We start from the raw sequence: 18,306 nt of genomic DNA on the forward strand, positions 1-18,306 counted from the left end.
AGGAACACTGTCTAACTCACCGGTGATTTATGAAGTGGCTTCTTTTTCTCGTGGAAATTGGATTTTCTTTTCAAGTTTATGACCTATAGTGTTGGTAAGTGTCATCATTGTTTTGTGTGTGTGTGTATGTGTGAATGTGCTGGTGTGGGTCTGTGCTTTTCATGCAGCCTTTGAAGCCACCCGGTTCTACAACGTTAGCGAGAGCAGCCCGCTAGCTCGGGAGCTGTGTGACGGGCCCACATGCAATGAGGTGGAAAGTTCAACCAATCAGTGGATAGGTGAGACACATGCTACACACTGAATGATTCATGGACACCCCACTTTCATCAGTGTCTTAAAAACACTTTTTTCCATCAGGTTTTGTGCAGGCAAACCAGTGCAACAATGTGTTTGGCTGCCCGGAGGAAGAGCAGTTTGAGCGCTGCACTTGCTACAGAGACTGCGGGTACGACGGAGAGCCGGTGTGTGGGTCGGACGGACAGCTCTATCAGAACCAGTGTCAGATGGAGGTGTTTGCCTGTCGAAACGGGACACGCATCAAGCAGGTCCCCCTGTCCCAGTGTCCTCTGAGTAAGAGCTCTCTTATCACACAACCTCACAACTAGGCAGTCTCCCTCAATCACTCACCTGGTTCCAGACCCCTGGATCTCCACCGATATCTAAGCTTCTTTAAATTATTCAAAATAGGTCTGCCAGTTGCAGAAACCGTCAATTAATTGGAGTTAAGAAAGCATGATGGATAATCAGGTGTCATCTTCTTACATGATTAGCCGACTACATACAATAGCTACATTCGTGGAAAGAGGGGCCAGCATGGAACACTAATAAAAACAAAATTATGATTATGACATACATTTTTGAATCAATGGGTATGGCTAAAATTACACACTGGACCTTTAAGTTGTTATTTGTGTGTGTGTGTGTGTGTGTGTGTGTGTGTGTGTGTGTGTGTGTGTGTGTGTGTGTGTGTGTGTGTGTGTGTGTGTGTGTGTGTGTGTGTGTGTGTGTGTGTGTGTGTGTGTGTGTGTGTGTGTGTGTGTGTGTGTGTGTGTGTGTGTGTGTGTGTGTGTGTGTGTGTGTGTGTGTGTGTGTCCGCGATCGTGTGTCCGCGATCGTCCGCCCGCTTGTCCATTGTGCACAGTGCACACATGTGTGTCTTTTGTGTGTGCCGTGGTCTGAGCGGTAGAAACAGCTGTTCAGGTGTTGAGCTGATTACTGGATGAGTTTTCTGAGGAGAGCTACCCGCCCCCCCCCCCCCACCCTCTTTTCGCTCTCTGCTGTATTACAGGGCTCTCTCCAAATGACAGAGTGCTTTTGTCCAGCCCTTTGAAATCCTTGTCACATTCCTTTCCGACGCACAGCCCAACAACAAAGCAGCCTTCATGTTGTGGAGCAGATTGGAAAAAAAGGAATAGACAAAACTTTGGTGGGAAAAGTCCTCGGTTTGTGCCAAGTAGTTCATGCTGCAGAACATCAAAAGAATCATATGTTTGTTTAGAGCGCCCCGACCTTGTTTGTTTGTGTATGGTTGCATGGGGGAGATTCATGCCACCGTTTCCCTGTTTTGAAAAGGAGAAAGATACAATTTGTTTCCACACACGGCCCCTCTGACCACAGTTTAGCCCCTGCTATTTTTGGAAACATTTTAATCTTGTTGGGACTGAGTGTACATGATTGTTTTGCCAGTAAAGTGTTGCTCAGTGGGGGGGATAATGCTTTTGGACAGTATTTACATTATGCAACACTGAAACTCTGTTGAATTATTTACTAGTTTATTTAGTGGCTGCGGCAGCCACATAAATGTGAATCATCTAACGTGTGTGTGTGTGTGTTTGTATTTCCAGTGGAGGCCACGGTGGAGGACAGGCAGCCAATAGTAACCCAGGAAACTGAGCTGCCTTCAGTGCCTGTACACACAGGTAACTTCATCAAACACACCTTTCCCCTACTCATACACAGCTTTGCATTACCGTCTATCTCCCCTCTATCTCTATGCCCACTATGGGGGATAATACACATGTTCTAAACTGGACATTCGTAGCAGCCTTGTTAAACCAAAACCAGGAAGATATGTACCCCCGTGGTGGAGTTAATTTGGATCCGTTCTCCTGTGTGAACTAAACAAACTGTCCCTACTCCGCCCTCAAAAGAGCCGTTTGGACCCCTTTAAGTGAACTCTGGTCCTCCTTATTTCTTGTGTGAACACTTCCTGAATCAGTCACAGTAAGGGTATCATTTATGTGTATCTTAATTGGCTAAACATTTAATGAATTTTCTGTTTATCAGACCACAAATAAGACACTAATTAGCTAGCGCAGTCTAAGGTCCTTCAATCCTCAAGTGTAGAATTAAAGCATGGTTGAGAGAAAGTTAGCTAGCTGACTGAGAGCAATCTTTCTCAGCTTAGGAAAACACAGTTAGTCTTACGAGGATCCAACTGTATGACCAATAATCAAAAGACATTTCCACCAACATTACATTTTCTATCTAGACCAATTGATTTATAGCCTTGGTGAAGGCGGACCGAACCAGTTGGGAAATTGAACCAATATTTAATCTTTGCTTGTTTGATTCAGGAACCGGACCTTTAGGTGTGAATCCGCCCTAAGAGTCAGAAGCATGTCAGCATATCTGCTCTCTTTTTCTTCTCCAAATCTTATCTTATTCTGCATCCATCAAAAGTCAATCTGGGAATCTGTGTCTGGTAAATGTAAATGAAGAAAGTTGAGACTTCAGACGTGTGTGTGTGGTGTGTGTGTGTGTGTGTGTGTGTGTTTCGTCCACAAGGGCAGAAAGAAGAAAAATTGAGACAAAGAGATGAAAGGGTGTGTGTGTGGGGGTGTGAACAGAAGGGGGGGGAGAGATAGTCAAAGATTGATGAGCGGGAAACAAGATGAAAGAAAAAAGTAAAATGAGAGGCAGGATGAGAAGAAAGTAGATACGTAGGTGGGGTGTGTGGCAGCACATTCCCCTGCCACCACATCATGTCTGCGATCGCTGTGATAAATAGGTGGATGGCTTTCACACTGCAGGCTCGATTGTAGCTCTGCCATGAAGATCAGCTGCCACTTCCACAGAGGCAGCCAGAGAATTCCTGATAGGATGTTTGTCTGCGTGTGGAGGGAGGATGTAGCTGTGGTGCACTTGCCAACAAAAACACAAGAAAGCCACTGCGGTCATTCACAAGTAGCAGAAGAGTGCGTACTGTACATGCACGCTGTGTGTGTGAGGGTGATATGTGAGCTGTTTCTGAACATTAAGGGGTGTGTGTGTGTGTGTGTGTGTGTGTGTGTGTGTGTGTGTGTGTGTGTGTGTGTGTGTGTGTGTGTGTGTGTGTGTGTGTGTGTGTGTGTGTGTGTGTGTGTGTGTGTGGGTGGGTGTGTGGGTGGGTGGGGGTGTGTGTGTGTGGGTGGGGGTGTGTGTGTGTGTGTGTGTGTGTGTGTGTGTGTGTGTGTGTGTGTGTGTGTGTGTGTGTGTGTGTGTCTGTCTGTCGGTGTGTGTCGGTGTGTCGGTGTCTGTGTGTCGGTGTGTGTGTGTGTGTGTGTGTCGGTGATATGTGGCACAGCCTGCACTGACTTGTTTCCCAGCCTGCAGCTCCTGTTAGCAGAACCTCACAAAGCTGCTCTCAGTCAAAGGTCTCCATAGTACAAAAACGCTTCACACTCACCACAGGAATGCTGTTATGAACTAACACACATATACATATATATCACACACACACACACACACACACACACACACACACACACACACACACACACACACACACACACACACACACACACACACACACACACACACACATTGCTTGCTCACAGGCACGTTCTCCTACACAGACGCACTCTCACCTCAATAAGATAACCCAGGGGTGATTAGATTGAATAAGTACTGTCGAAACACAGTCATTGTAAACCATTAGATTGTTGACGACATGCCCGCTAAGTGCACTGAGAGTGTAAAAGGTGAAGGCCTGTGCCAACGATCTGACACTTTCCACTGGAACAGAGGAGGAAGCTGGAGCTCTGGAATTAGCGTCCCTGTGCAGACTTGTCTTATTAGTGAACTTCTACCAGAGGACATTATATAGATACACAGACAGTTATCCTACATATGCAAGCGCTGGAGTCACTTTCTATGCAAGAATCAAATGTGTGCATATTCTTTTTTTGAGTGTGTTTGGACTTTACCATAAAGTGCAAGATAACACAAGTTGAAGATATGATTATAGTGGACCTATAGTTAATAAACATTAAAAGAAAAACATGTCTAAGGTATCATGCTTTGTGAGAAAACTAAATGTTAAGCATAGAGGGACCCCTACTGTTTGTGACGGTGTACTGCTGCAAGAGCTTCAGATGTTAAAGGTGCAAGCTAAGTTTACATCAAGTGTTAAAGAATATGGAGGTCTACAAAACATGCTGTATGCGTTTCCTACTTCATAAAATATCTAAAAAGCATGTTTTCCCTTAAAAAGTTGAAACCTTTTTACTGTAACGGCCTTCTTCTCCCTCCATTCTTTTATTTCTTTGCGTGTTATCGCCACCTGCAGATCAGTGGAACAGAATAAAACTATTCAACAGGAATGTGCATTGGATCATTCTCATGCATGTACGTTCTTGTGCATATGTGTGAGAACAGACAGACCTATATGCAACAACATCCCTCCACGAGCTTTCACTAACATCAGGGTACCTTTATGTATCCATGACGTCCCGTTATTTACTCTGAATGCAACTATAGTCATTGTATAACAGATATTTATTAACACTTTGAACGGCTACCATGTAAAGGCCGGATTTTGACATGTTCTGTGTCTCAATCTCAATCTGATCTGTGCAGGTGAAGAGGAGCAGGGGTCCATGGCAGAGGTGTCCTACTACTCCTACGAATACGACCAGGACTCGGACCATTTCCTCGCTGATGCAGATGGAGGAGACCAGTTTGACCTTCCTGACGGGGGGGCGGACGTAGAGCAGAAGGTTCTCCTGTCGGCAGACACCCAGCTACCCACACTGGACATAAAAAACACCCCTGAGCGATGGTAGGAGATGCTCTATTTATTTAAAAAATGAATGTAATCAGGCTTTCTGGATCTCAGTTATGTTTTTCATGTGTTTTATTTGAATTTAAAAGTGTAACAGTGGTTTTATTATTGCATTTCTTTCTGTTTCTTTCTGTCAAAGTATCATGTAAAAGGCAAATATCTTTCCCTTAACATTTCCCGAGATGTCTATCCTGTCTATAGCCCGATCTTATTCCTTCAAACAGTAAATAATAATATCCACAGGTGGTTTTAACAGGTTGATATTGTTCAGGGAAATAATCCGAATCAGAAACAAGTTTATCACCAGGTAGGTTGACACTTACGAGGAATTTGGCTTGATGTAAAAGTAAAACAAATTTAAAAACACAGATAGAGAACTATAATAGCATTTAAAAACATTATAAAAAATATAGTAAAATAAAGTAGTATTTACATAGAAATAGAATGGAATAAAATATGGAATAAAATGTGGCAGTAATAATAAAAAAAAAAGAAATAACATATTATTACATGGTTTAGTTGAATACTCTATTCTGATTGGTCAATTCAGAACATGTGACACGTTGTTCATCCAGAACAGACAGACCACTTATTGACCGTTGTTAAGGACGCTCACATCTGCACAAAGAAGTCTGTTAGATTGAACTGTATACAGTTTGTGTAAGTGTCTTAGATGATGTCATAATACAGTTTGTCCTGTTTTCTTTTCGTCCACAGAGACGCTGACTGAGCGAAGCCATACTCGCCTCCAAATTGTACATTATTTGTGAATATGCTAGTGAATGGAAAGAGAAGAGAGACTTGGGACGGGTGCAGCCTGAGAGGAAGAGACAATGGAGTCTGGTGTGTGTGTGTGTGTGTGTGTGTGTGTGTGTGTGTGTGTGTGTGTGTGTGTGTGTGTGTGTGTGTGTGTGTGTGTGTGTGTGTGTGTGTGTGTGTGTGTGTGTGTGTGTGTGTGTGTGTGTGTGTGTGTGTGTGTGTGTGTGTGTGTGTGTGTGTGTGTGTGTTAGTGTCCTCCAGACTGTTGTTGTTCTTCCTGCAGACTCCTGGTCACCAATAGGCACCATAGCATCTTTGTTATTCACTGTACTGCCATTATAATCACTAGAATAAATAATCAAGTATTTATGTTTGTAATTACACCTGACTTTAAGCAAAACATATTTTGTTATATTTTCTATCTGTGGTATTTATTTTTAGCTAGATGTCATATCATTTTTATTATATTCTATTGTCAACGCCCCTCCCATACTCTCTGCCCTACATTCAAAAGAGATGTGCTGTCAAAGGCTTTTACCTTCTTCCATAGCAAGCTTTAACCCAATTATTGAAATGTTTGATGAAATTCCTGTGCTGGTATCCTGCTGGAAGAAGACATATGCTAACCATATGCTTCACCGAAACATAAGCTCAAATGTTTTTCAGTTTAAAGATTAGTTTGGGCTTCTTGCCTTTGTCATACAGCGCAGCACAGATCGACACATTAAGACAGAGAAGGAGACATGACACAAAGCCTCTGTGCGACACAAACTGGTCGTACGCAGACACCATCAACATTTACTCTCAAGTCACTCTCTCTTTCTACCTTGAGATTTGATTGTACAGTTCATAAGCTATTTTGTTTTTGTTCAATTTTGATTCGTGAAGCAATCAACTTAAAAAAGAAATCAAGAATGAAGTTTTGAATCTCTGTCAATTTACCAAATTTGATTAAATGTAGCCCCGATTCATAACAAAAATGTGCTTTTTAAGACAAACGAGAATAAAATTTGTATACAATCCAAAGCTGTGGTTTATTTGAGTTTTTAGTATGAATGTCATGGTAATAGAAATAATGTATTTACTCATGTTTTCAGTCATTATTATGTGGCACCTGAGTTTATGATGTGACTTTTGCACATGGTTGCGAACCTATTCCTCCTTTAAAGTGTGTACTACTTTGTTTAACCAGCTCAGTCAGTGGAAGTTTAACTAAGCACATTTACTCAAGTATTCATATTTAAATACTATTCTGACATACTTGACTCGAGTATTTCCATTATATGCTACAAATGTTTCTATCCCACTACATTTTGGAGGCAAATATGGCACCTTTTACTTCAAAACATAATTATTTATTATTTATATATATAACTTCATACGTAATAAAAACCCATAACGTGCTTATATAACATGATGCAGTGGTGTACTACTAATAAACACAGCATTTGTATTTTAAATTGACAAAATACAACATTAAAAGATGACATGCTGGTGATAAAAATTGAATAATAATAATCTTAAGTGAATATTTTTTCTAATAATAACTCTTAAGACCACAGTATTTGTAGTTGTACTTAAAGGACCTGGGTACTTGTTCCACCTCTGAGCACATACATGTATTTGATGCACTAGCAGAAAGCTGCGTCGCTCCATTTCCTTTGAAAGGCTAGTTAAGTCTGGAGATGATTTCCTGTCAGAGCAGTGAGCTGTATTACGGCTGCTTTGATAGGCTGACTGTGACCCTGCCAGGCTTCTGTGTTGGAGACAGAGAGCATGTACATGTGTGTATCAGATCATACCCACATCTCCAGGTCGACGTGCTCCGAACTAAATGTGTTTTTGTAGCTGCTAACGACAGATTCAGGTTTCCAAAGCAGCAGCCAGGAGAGAGTTAGAGCCTGTTAAAGTTTAATGTTTGTGTTCTCCACGTGTCACTTGTCGAACCCTCTTGGTTCCTGTGGCTGATCGGGCCTGGAAATGAGTCCTTCAAATCCTAAACTACAAATCATCACTCGGATTAGAGGAGATCAAAGAGGGCTCAACTGTAACTGCATCTGGGGGATCAGTCTGACCTTTAAGGTGAAGGTAAAAAAAGAGGGCCGTGTGATGAAAATTCAATGACTGACGATAAAGGTATACTCGGCCTGTCACTGGTCAGTCTGCTGCACTTTCCTCTGCATCTTATGTGAACTCTTTGGAACTACCTTTTCTGCATAAATTGGTCATAAAATGTGTTCTGATCTTTATCTAAGTCACAACAATAGACAAACACAGTCTGCTTAAGCTAAAACCACACAAACAATTATATGTTTTTATTGAACACACCATGTAAACATTCACAGTGCAGGGTGGAAAAAGTGAACCCTTGGATTTAATAACTGGTGGACCCTCCTTTGGCAGCAATAACCTCAACCAAACGTTTCCTATAGTTGCATATCAGACCTGCACAACGGTCAGGAGGAATTTTGGACCATTCCTCGTCTTTACAAAAGTGTTTCAGTTCAGCAATATTCTTGGGATGTCTGGTGTGAATCGCTCTCTTGAGCTCATGCCACAGCATCTCAATTGGGTTGAGGTCAGGACTCTGACTGGGCCACTCCAGAAGGCCTATTTTCTTCTGTTGAAGCCATTCTGTTGTTGATTTGCTTCTGTGCTTTGGGTCGTTGTCCTGTTGCATCACCCATCTTCTGTTGAGCTTCAATTGGTGGACAGATGGTCTTAAGTTCTCCAGCAAAATGTCTTGATAAACTTGAGAATTCATTTTTCCGTCGATGATGGCAATCTGTCCGGGCCCTGAGGCAGCAAAGCAGCCCCCAAACCATGATGCTCCCTCCACCGTACTTCACAGTTGGGATGAGGTTTTGATGTTGGTGTGCTGTGCCTTTTTTTCTCCACACATAGCGTTGTGTGTTCCTTCCAAACAACTCAACTTTGGTTTCATCTGTCCAGAGAATATTTTGCCAGTAGTGCTGTGGAACATCCAGGTGCTCTTTGGCAAACTTCAAACGTGCAGCAATGTTTTTTCTGGACAGCAGTGGCTTCCTCCATTTTATGACCAGCTTATGCAGAAATCCAGGTAATTCCAAAGGGTTCACATTTGAGGGAGAAAAACACAGTATGCATTTTCAAACCAGGAAATATTACGAATACACCCCGACCCCGTACATCCAGCCATAAGTGAAGCACAAAATACACAAATGAACCTAAACAAGAGAATAATAGAACCCCTTTAAGGTCAAATGTAATGCAGAAGTTTGAAGACTATACCCAAGCTGATGCAGGATACATACATATTTAATTTAAAGTCTTTTCAGACAATTACTTGTATTTATCATGAATTACTATTTATTTGTAGAAGTATTTTATATATTCTTGAGGAATAATTTGATCATATTTGGCTTTTGATGGTGCAAGACGACTTGTTCTTCTACTTCCATATTTGATTGGTAGTTTTATTAAATGTGTTTGTTGTGTTTATGTGGCTATAGTGTGTGACTGTATGTGCATAGACCCGAGGGGAGAATCTCTTATGCTGCTGCTAATAAAGACACAGTCCTGAGACGATGCAGTAGGATTCACCCCCTCCAGTCTAAAAGTAAACCCTGGTTCCTGCGGTGACCAAACACCAGCCGTGCAGGGGTCCAAATGTCTGCAGCAGTCTCCGTGGCAACTGCATGCATGGCTGAAGAGTGATATTGCGCCTCTCCACAGTGCGATGAGCAGAAAGAGTGAAAAGGGAGAGGAGGGAGAGGGGGATCTTGGTTTCATGGAGTGCAGGGAGAGCTAGCGTTACATGAGGGCGAATCGGAGTGATGACATTGTTCCTGAGCACCAGCTGAGTGCACCTATACATCACCCTCTGCGGAGGAAGGGCTATTCACCCCAGGTGGACAAAGGGAGGACAGATAGATCAAACCCTTTCCAGTGGAGAGTCCGCTCTGCTGTTGACACTGATATTTATTAAAGAGCTCAGGTTTCCTCTTTGTTTCAGAGGAAATTAGGGATTGATTGTGGGGGATCCAGGGTTCTGGGTTTCACCGTCAGAGAGGCCCCACTCCTGGAGGGACAATACTTCGATATGTGAAGGTTGACATGGAGGTACTCCTAAAATCATTATCTAATATGCAGCTAGCTTCAGATCAGATTATCCGTGGCAAGGTGCAAAGAAAAAGGACTTTTTAAACTAGCTTCGTGACGGACATTCTGTCTGAATGTTTTGGTGGCAGTGCATCCATTGAGGGAACCACAGAGAGAGACATGGAGAAGAAATACCCACTAATAGCAGGAAGAGAAAAAGGTAAGTTCATTAATAGAAGTTACTGATTATGTAAAAACATGTGTGTAGAACTGTAGGCATATATAAGTAGCTATGTTTAATATCATTTGGTATGTGTCTGTCACTTCTACGAAGAGATAAAGGGAGAAACAATACCCAGTAAAAGCAGCAAGATGACATCACATATCTATATTCCAGTTACTCATTTGCTACTTCATGATGTGAAGGGGGGACATCGAGTTGAGCAGAGGACTTCTCAGTCTGCAGACCTGCCTGGACTCGCTCTTTCTAGGAATTTTTGTTCCACTTTCCCTGCTTGTGCACATGTCACTAAAGTTGTTGTTTACCGATGTAACACTTAGCTCAGGGATGTGTCTCTATGCTGCCTGCATCCTGTTCACTGGCTGTTTATCTGACAAACCTACAACGATAAGAGAATGACTCTAAGCAGAATGATGATGCAGGTCATTAGGACTTCTTAACTGAAGTTTATCTAATGTTTACATGTTTGATCAAATTCCATAAATATGCAACTTTTTTATTTTAAAGTGTACGGCTGAAATATACTACTTTTATACGGCACAAAAAGCGGCCGATGCCCAGCTAGTTTTAGGCAAAACGTTTTTTCCACTTGAATGTTCTTGACTGCACAATGGTGACATTAATGAACAACATTGTTATAGTGTGTGTAGGAGGTTCGCTGACGTGTCCCCATGTCTCTGTAGGGCCGGGCCCCGGGCGATACGGGCTCCCTCCCACCATTGGGTTTATGGGCCATGACTTCACCAAGTCCACAAGCCCCGCCTACTCCTTCCATGGCAGGATGAGTGACACCAGTGAGCTTTTAAAATGTCTTTCTCTGACTTTTAAATGATCATGTTACATACCTGCAGAGAAAACGTTCAATATGTGTGAATAAATGCTTTTAGTGTCAGTAAGAATATTGAGGCCAAAGCTATAGATCTTGTCAAAAGCTCAGTAACATTAGAATTTTAGAAACAGACATTTGTATGAGGGGACTTAGCTAATGGATGTTATCTTTTTTAAGCTATGACTCAAATACATAACTGTAGCCAAGTCAGAGTAAACATCCTAATTGTTGTAATGTACAATGAGAGCCAGTAGGGGGAGACAAAACCTCACAATTCTATAGTTATTCATCACATAACGGTTATGGGATCCGTTCTTAGACCAATGCATGATACAACTAGGCTGACAGAGTTTATAATATATTCAATGATAAATGTTTTTATTTTTATTTTGCAGTGTATTGTGTCGACTCAAGTCCAGGGCCGCAGTACCGCGTTGATGCAAAAATCACCCGCTTTGGGAGGGACGGCACGCCTGCTTACTCCATGCTGGGCCGATCCAAGGCACAGAGTAAGTGTTCATCTTTATATCAACGTAAAATTACTTTTATTCTGAATTCACATTGTTTCAAACTCATTTTAGGGCTATGAAATATATTGATATTTTGATTTGAGGAAAGATAATGTCGTAGATTTCTTGTAACATGGCAAGTGTTCTTTTCATTTTATAATTTACCTTAACATCCACATTACTGACTTTTGTTTATCAAAAATGTAAGTGTATACCAATATCAATATTTAGGTATTCTCTCAAAGAATATAATGGTCTTTGATTCATGGGTTGTATAATGATGCAGACCAAACTAACTGCTCCATCATTTTGAAAGGATGAACCCTTGAACAAGGCATTTGTTTTGGACACTGCTCTACAGATCCAGAGTCAGCCGTTCTAACTGTAAATCTGAAGCCCTCGAATTAAACACACTCCACCATATGTTTGTAATAACAAACTGTTTTTCTGTTCACTAGAGGAGCTTTTCCAGACACCTGGCCCAGGAGCATACAGCCCTGAGAAAACCCCCCCATGCAACCTGCAGCGCAGACCCCCCTCCTACACTATGGGCTCCCGAACGCACTACCGGAGCGTGGACCCAGTACCGGCTCCGAACAAGTACTGTCTCCCTCCTCTCATGGGCCCTCAGGTCCCAAACAAGCAGGCGAGCGCAAGCTACACGATGTCAGGTAGTTACAGCGCAGGAGGGCCGTCAGTGGATCTAGCCCAGACCCCGGGGCCGTGCAGATACAACAGCACGGACCCCAGTGTGTATCTGCCCAGACAGCCGGCCTACTCCATGCTGGGACGCCACAGCTTACCTAAAGATGCCACCAAGAAACCCGGACCAGGAACTTATAATCCAGAGAAAGTGACGGTTCACAAGGCCCGGGCCCCTGCCTTCTCCCTGGGCGTCAGACACTCAGAGTTTGTTACTCCACTGGTTGTCTATGTTTCTGACTGAACGTCTTCAGAATGAAAGAAACATAACAACGTGATCTGGCAGAAAAATGAGCAAACATATGTGAAGAAGTACATTTAATTTTGTTCTTTCAGCAACAAAGAATGTGTTGAGTCAACCATGACTCACTTTCAACATTTGGAATATCTAGAAATAATATTATGTACATAACAAATATAAGTTTAAAGAACAGGAAAAACAAAGCTTTTAGGATAAAAAGCGGGCTTGAGAAAAATGAAATCCTATGCCTGTAGGATACTCAGTAAATAATTGTATCATAACAAAATGACATCAGAAAACATTTTTTAAAATGTATTAAAATATACAGTTGACAGGCAAACCCCACCTTCATATTGTTTATAAGGTTATCCCTCACAGTGGAATCAGGTTGCCTCTCGTTACCTCTAAAAATTGAGGAAGTTGGAAAGGACAAAAACACACAACACAACTAAGGGTTTCTACACTATACATTAGAACATATGTAGATGTGTTTGTAGGAGATGTATGGTTCAAATACAATACAAATCAGCAAAGATGATAGCAGGCATTTAGAGGTGGTTCCCATTTTAATCCTTTGGGAGAGGCCTTCTGAAAAGCAGTATGTGTGGCTCTGGAGAACAAAGCAAAGAAGGAGAATCTGTCAGCATGAGATACTGTACAGTACACAGAGATAGTTCTCTTCTTAATGCAGCACTCACATGCCGATGTAAAAAATGTGTAACGATAGTTCCTGTTTATTGTAATCCTTCCTCTACACCACATGGTCATGAAGAGATCTCATGTGGCAGTGTAACGGATTGTGGAAAATGTAGTCCTTACTATACATGCCCTCTTAAGCTGAGTTAAAATAAGGCATCAGCTTTTCAAATTGCACAAAACAAGGAGGTACTTTCTAAACATACAGTCTTAAATACAAAATCCAATCTATGCACTTCCCTGCACTCTTTCATTGCGGAGCTGCAGTGAAACTAAGACAAAGGGTTAGGGTAAAATATATATATATAATAATACTGTTAAATTGTTAATATCCATTTTGATAAAACGTATTCAGACTGCCGAAAGTACCATAAAACAATGCATTTGCTTTAGCTGAACATTACAATGGACGGAATGAGGATTTCGTCTCTGATCTCTTGTATTCAATCAGTTCCAACAACTAACTACAGTGATGCAAACACAGGTAAGGAGAAAAAAGAGAGAACTATAACTACGAAGCAGAAAAAAAACAGCGTAATATACCATCTGACAATGATAGATTTTTCTTTTTGGATATTTTACAAATCACTCCCCTTTCAAACTCTATTCTTCTTATTTTTAACAACTTTTTTTTGTTACTGTCATATAGTATTTTATACCTGTTAATAATTGAGTCTCTAATGTCTCATTAATAACTATAATGATCATATCAAGGTGTGCCTTAACCTCACTGAGCTGAGGTTATTTGAGCCTCTCAGGAGAGAGCTCTCTTCCACCTGGTTGTAGAAAAGCTCTTTAAATTCGTTAGCATAGCTAGCTAACCAGATGCTAATAACAACAGATCGCCACTGTGCTTACAACTAAAGACACAGCCTCGCAAACACTGCGGCATGTGGACGGCTCCTTATGGGTACTGCAATATTTGAAGAGCTGGAGCAGCGTTCCGATGCTCTCCGTTACTCCTTTCAGACGAGACATAACCACGTGAAGACACGTTACGCTCGTGTTGTGTTGTGTTCAATGAACCTGTCCTTGGCCAGGAAAAACAGGCACTCGCTTGATAAATTATTTTGCGATCTAGATTTCTTCTTCTTTTTTGAAGTGAGAAGTTGTCCGTCCGTCGACTGACGGACCCCCCCCAAAACGAAAACTCTTCGGTTCTCCACGAATTACACAAGTCACCCAAATCAGCGTTAAAAAAGCGGGAGGCGCCGAAAAGCGACTAATTTGCATCACTGTAACTAACAACTTTATGCCTTGCATTGTTAAAGCTCGGTTGCATTACTAACATATTTTCAATATATATTTGTTTAATTCTACTTACTACTAATATTTATAATATAACTTTACTTTATTGTTTTTCCTAATTGCAATTGTACTTAGTCAATTGTCATGACAATTAAACCCAGTGTTTCCCCTACCATTGTCTTGGAGGGGCGCTGTGTGTGTATGTGTATATATATATATATATATATAATATATATAGCACCAAATTGCAACTAATCTATATCTACTGTCACCTTTCACATTGAACATGTGCTCTTTTATTAAATAAACTAAACGCTTTCATTTTAAGTTGTGAATTTAGTGTTGTTGACCCTAAGAAACACTGATGCATTAATCAATAACAATTAAAAAATATATATTGGATGATTACAATAAGCAATAGCCTTGTCAATGTGCATGTGGGCTTGTGAGCACTGTTTTAAGACAAAACCTGTAGAAATAAAAAACGTTGTTCCCAAATCCCCCGTCCCGTCCCTTACCTGGCTTGTGGATCATGTAGTGAATCCAGCCCTGGCTCTGCTGCACCCCCAGTCCCCTCCACTCCTCTTCTGTCATCAGGTGGGAGGTGGGCACCAGTTTAGACAGCTGCTTTGGAAGCACCACATGTCTGTGGAAAGATAAAGGAACAGTCAGGAATTACCCACTATGGCTCAGAAAACACATTAAGTGAACTAAACCTTGAGGAAGACAATGTCCAGAATCTTCAATACAAAGACCACCAGTATCAGGGACAGTTTATCCCACAGGCCCTACTGTTGAACTCCTGAGCTCTTAAGTTCCTTAATAACTGTCAAGCATTCATCTGTTTGCATTTCACATGTTTATTTATTACTAAAAACAAGCAGTATGTTATCCTTGAACAGTATTTCATTCTGTTTTTTATCTCATGTTATTCAATTGTACATGAATATAGCTTACTTCTTATGCATTTACCAGTTTACTTCTTACGCATTTACCTGCACATTGGTCATTTGCAACATTCTTCTTGCATTATTTCTTGTTGTTTTATTGTTGGAGAAGCCTGGGACGTCAGAATTGCATTGCCATAACTACACTGTAGCTACTGTATATATAACAATAAAACCTTTGAATCTATATTAGATAACGTTGTTGTTAGAGGCCTCGTAACTAGTCATGTTAAATGTGGTATTTTCTTTTTTTACATTGCAGCATCAATGACGTCATCTCATAGACATTTTCAAAATAACTTTACGTTGACGTTTACAAGCAGTTAGCAGGCGTGTTTGAGTTGTATTAGTTAATTAGTTAAATACCATACTGACTTAAACGTTATAACCCAATACAAAATGAAGTTGTCAGCACACGTTAACGTTGAATTGAGCCGTGCTAAGTAAGCTAACCTAACGACGTAACTCAGTTTTAGTTAACGGACGTTTGAAAACAACGTTAGCTAACGACAAACCACGCATCTTTAACCATACCTGTACTCGAACTCCTCATCGGTGTACTTGTCAGAATAGTAAATTTGTTTTTTCGACATGTTCAGTTGATGATAGCAGACAAAACTGAAGCCCAAAAAGCAGTTTTCAAGCGGAGTGAAGACGCTAGCTCACTGAAGAAAGAAAAGAGAAAGTAACTAGTATTTTTTGCGAGCGCAACAAGCTGCTGTCATCTGCCGCTGTTTTCAGGAGACATTCAAACACCAACGGTTCCCCACACTCACCTGATTGGTCAAGGCAGCACCACGTGTACTTCCCATCTAACAAGATCGCCTATAGAAGATAGATGAGTGCTTCACTCAGTCACCTTTTAACGAAGAGGCAATGTTTGATGTTTAATTCCACGTACAATTTATTAAAATGATACATTTCGGCTTGTATGTTGCGTTTTGGTTGTGTGGCATATTGTTAAAATCAGCACCAGGTGTTTGGAGGTAAGGTATTTGATGTATTTGTAAATGTTTCTGGTACTTTGCCAGCTATTTTTCTGAGAACGAAAATGAGTTTAACAAGAGCTCTTCGCTGCTTTATTCTCTCGACTGGTACCGGGAAGAAACCGGAAATAAATAAATAATAATAAAAATAAACTGTAAAGTCTAAATAAAACAATATTTCCCCGTGAATTTCAATTGTGCATTACACACGTTTGATTAGAAGCATGTGATTTATTGACGACCTCCATTTTTTAAATTTTCTTTTTGGAGTAAAATACATGAAACTTAATTTTGGATTCGTTTTTCTGGATACCGCATTGCATGATGGGATATTGTCGAATTTCTCTCACTGAAAAAGCAAATAATAATGTTCAGACTTAGTACACAAGTGTGTTTTCTATATTAAAGTCATGTATTGTATTCATTCTTTATATTTCTTGAATTTGGAAATTTCATTTTTTGCACCATCAGTTAGCATGGTATTCCTGTGTATCACTAACCTGTGTCAGTCGTGTACAAATCATACTTACCTGGCAGGGGAGATACCATGATCACAAAGGTGGTTCTCCTTTGGTGAGGCTCGGCCATTGCACTCCGGCCAAGCTGACCCAGATGAATTTCTCAAATGTAGAAATCTCAACTGCATTATTTGTGGTAGTGGGGGACTGCGTTCGCGCTCTCCCCTGATCAATTGTCAAAGAAAAATATCGTCAACGAAATGCTTGCACAGAATCTCATGTGCTTCCTCTTCCATAATGGTGATGGCAAGATGAAGCCTTATGTAGCTTACCAACCAATTTAAACTACTTTTCTTTTAGTATTTACTTTTTAATATTTACTTGCACTATATTTTTCTGTATTATTGTGTTGCACGGTTGGAGAAGCCTGTGACCTAACATTTTCATCGACATAACTAAAGAACCTTGAGCCTTGAATTGGTTCTCGCTAAAGGGTTTATCTCATGAGGCTTCATCATGGGCTTCATTTGAACACAAACCCCCCTGTTGGTCAACGGGTGGAAAACAGGCAGATTTTACATCTCAACAGTGTGCTCTATCGGTAGAAGAAGATAGAAGTCTATCTCATAGACAAGGCTCCACATCACTTTTTTGCCCTGGTTCTCAAAGGAGCACCTGGGGATGTTGCTTGGTGCTCATCCTTAAAATTAAATAAACCGTAACTTTTGAGGGGGTCTTTATTTGCCAGACACACGGCACTGAACACACGTGCAGAACACAGAACACACATGCAGAGGTGAACACAAGACAACATTAGCACGACCAGTAATCCTACAAGCTGTCATCACTACCCTCCTGACTGTTCTTCTCACTGTCTTCCTCTCTGTCAGACATGGTAGTTGATGATGTAGGCCTACTACTTTCTTTCTGCTTGAGTCTGCGATTAGCTGCTTGCATCCACAAGTCAACAGCTGGTTTTGGGTCGAAAGTCTCTGTTGTCATCTTAGACAAGTGGATGTAATCATATAAGAATGTGAACATAACCAATAACCTACCATAGCCAATAACAAATGAATGTCACTTATTTTATTTGTGTTGTTCATTCATATCTTATTTTACCTTAACATATATGCATTTTTGTTGTATCTCTCCAGTTTTAAAGGATATTTTTGGTTACTGTCCTATAGTATACATTGAAATTATTTCAAACCTGTTTATCCCAATAATTATAAAGGCGTGCCTTGGAAATATGTGTTTACATAAATTATGACCAAACCGTTTGAACTTAGACTAAAGTGAACTATCTAAACACTCAGTCCTTTACCTAACTGAGCTGTAGTTATCAGCCTCTCAGTCTGACTGGAGAGGACACTCCCTCCACATTATTGTAGAAACATCTTCTTATATCCGCAGCTAGCACCAGATTCTAATAACAACAGCGCCGGTACCGGTGCACCCTCCCTCTCTCCCTCGAACTTTGGCTGTGAGCTGCGAGTTCCAGATAAGCCAACATCCCCCATTTTCATCACTTACAGTGCCCATCGTACAGGGCAAATGAAACGTCTA

At 41.0% G+C, this 18,306-nt stretch overlaps 3 protein-coding genes across 3 annotated transcripts in view; 2 read left to right on the forward strand and 1 right to left on the reverse strand.

Annotated features, from left to right (window-relative positions):
• cpamd8 (C3 and PZP like alpha-2-macroglobulin domain containing 8) overlaps positions 1-6,829 on the forward strand; it is a 52,732-nt gene extending 45,903 nt beyond the window's left edge. The window contains exons 40-44 of the mRNA XM_079688890.1: positions 168-278; positions 358-570; positions 1,845-1,919; positions 4,840-5,041; positions 5,762-6,829. Coding sequence (XP_079545016.1) covers positions 168-278; positions 358-570; positions 1,845-1,919; positions 4,840-5,041; position 5,762 — 602 coding nt within the window. The 3' untranslated portion in view covers positions 5,763-6,829. The remainder of the gene's footprint in view (positions 1-167; positions 279-357; positions 571-1,844; positions 1,920-4,839; positions 5,042-5,761) is intronic.
• Positions 6,830-9,898: 3,069 nt separating this feature from the next.
• Positions 9,899-12,988, forward strand: cimap1d (CIMAP1 family member D). The gene is made up of 4 exons (XM_079666884.1): positions 9,899-10,103; positions 10,808-10,918; positions 11,349-11,462; positions 11,921-12,988. The coding sequence occupies exons 1-4, from the start codon at positions 10,064-10,066 to the stop codon at positions 12,406-12,408; spliced, it is 753 nt and encodes a 250-aa protein (XP_079523010.1). The 5' UTR covers positions 9,899-10,063; the 3' UTR covers positions 12,409-12,988.
• Positions 12,468-16,060, reverse strand: cks2 (CDC28 protein kinase regulatory subunit 2). The gene is made up of 3 exons (XM_079666872.1): positions 15,831-16,060; positions 14,868-14,995; positions 12,468-13,015 (listed from the first exon to the last, which is right to left on the reverse strand). Exons 1-3 carry the CDS (start codon positions 15,887-15,889, stop codon positions 12,972-12,974), a joined length of 231 nt encoding a protein of 76 aa, XP_079522998.1. The 5' UTR covers positions 15,890-16,060; the 3' UTR covers positions 12,468-12,971.
• Between the last annotated feature and the right edge of the window lie 2,246 nt (positions 16,061-18,306).

This window comes from Notothenia rossii (assembly GCF_949606895.1).
Source record: "Notothenia rossii genome assembly, chromosome: 1".
Taxonomy (NCBI): domain Eukaryota; kingdom Metazoa; phylum Chordata; class Actinopteri; order Perciformes; family Nototheniidae; genus Notothenia; species Notothenia rossii.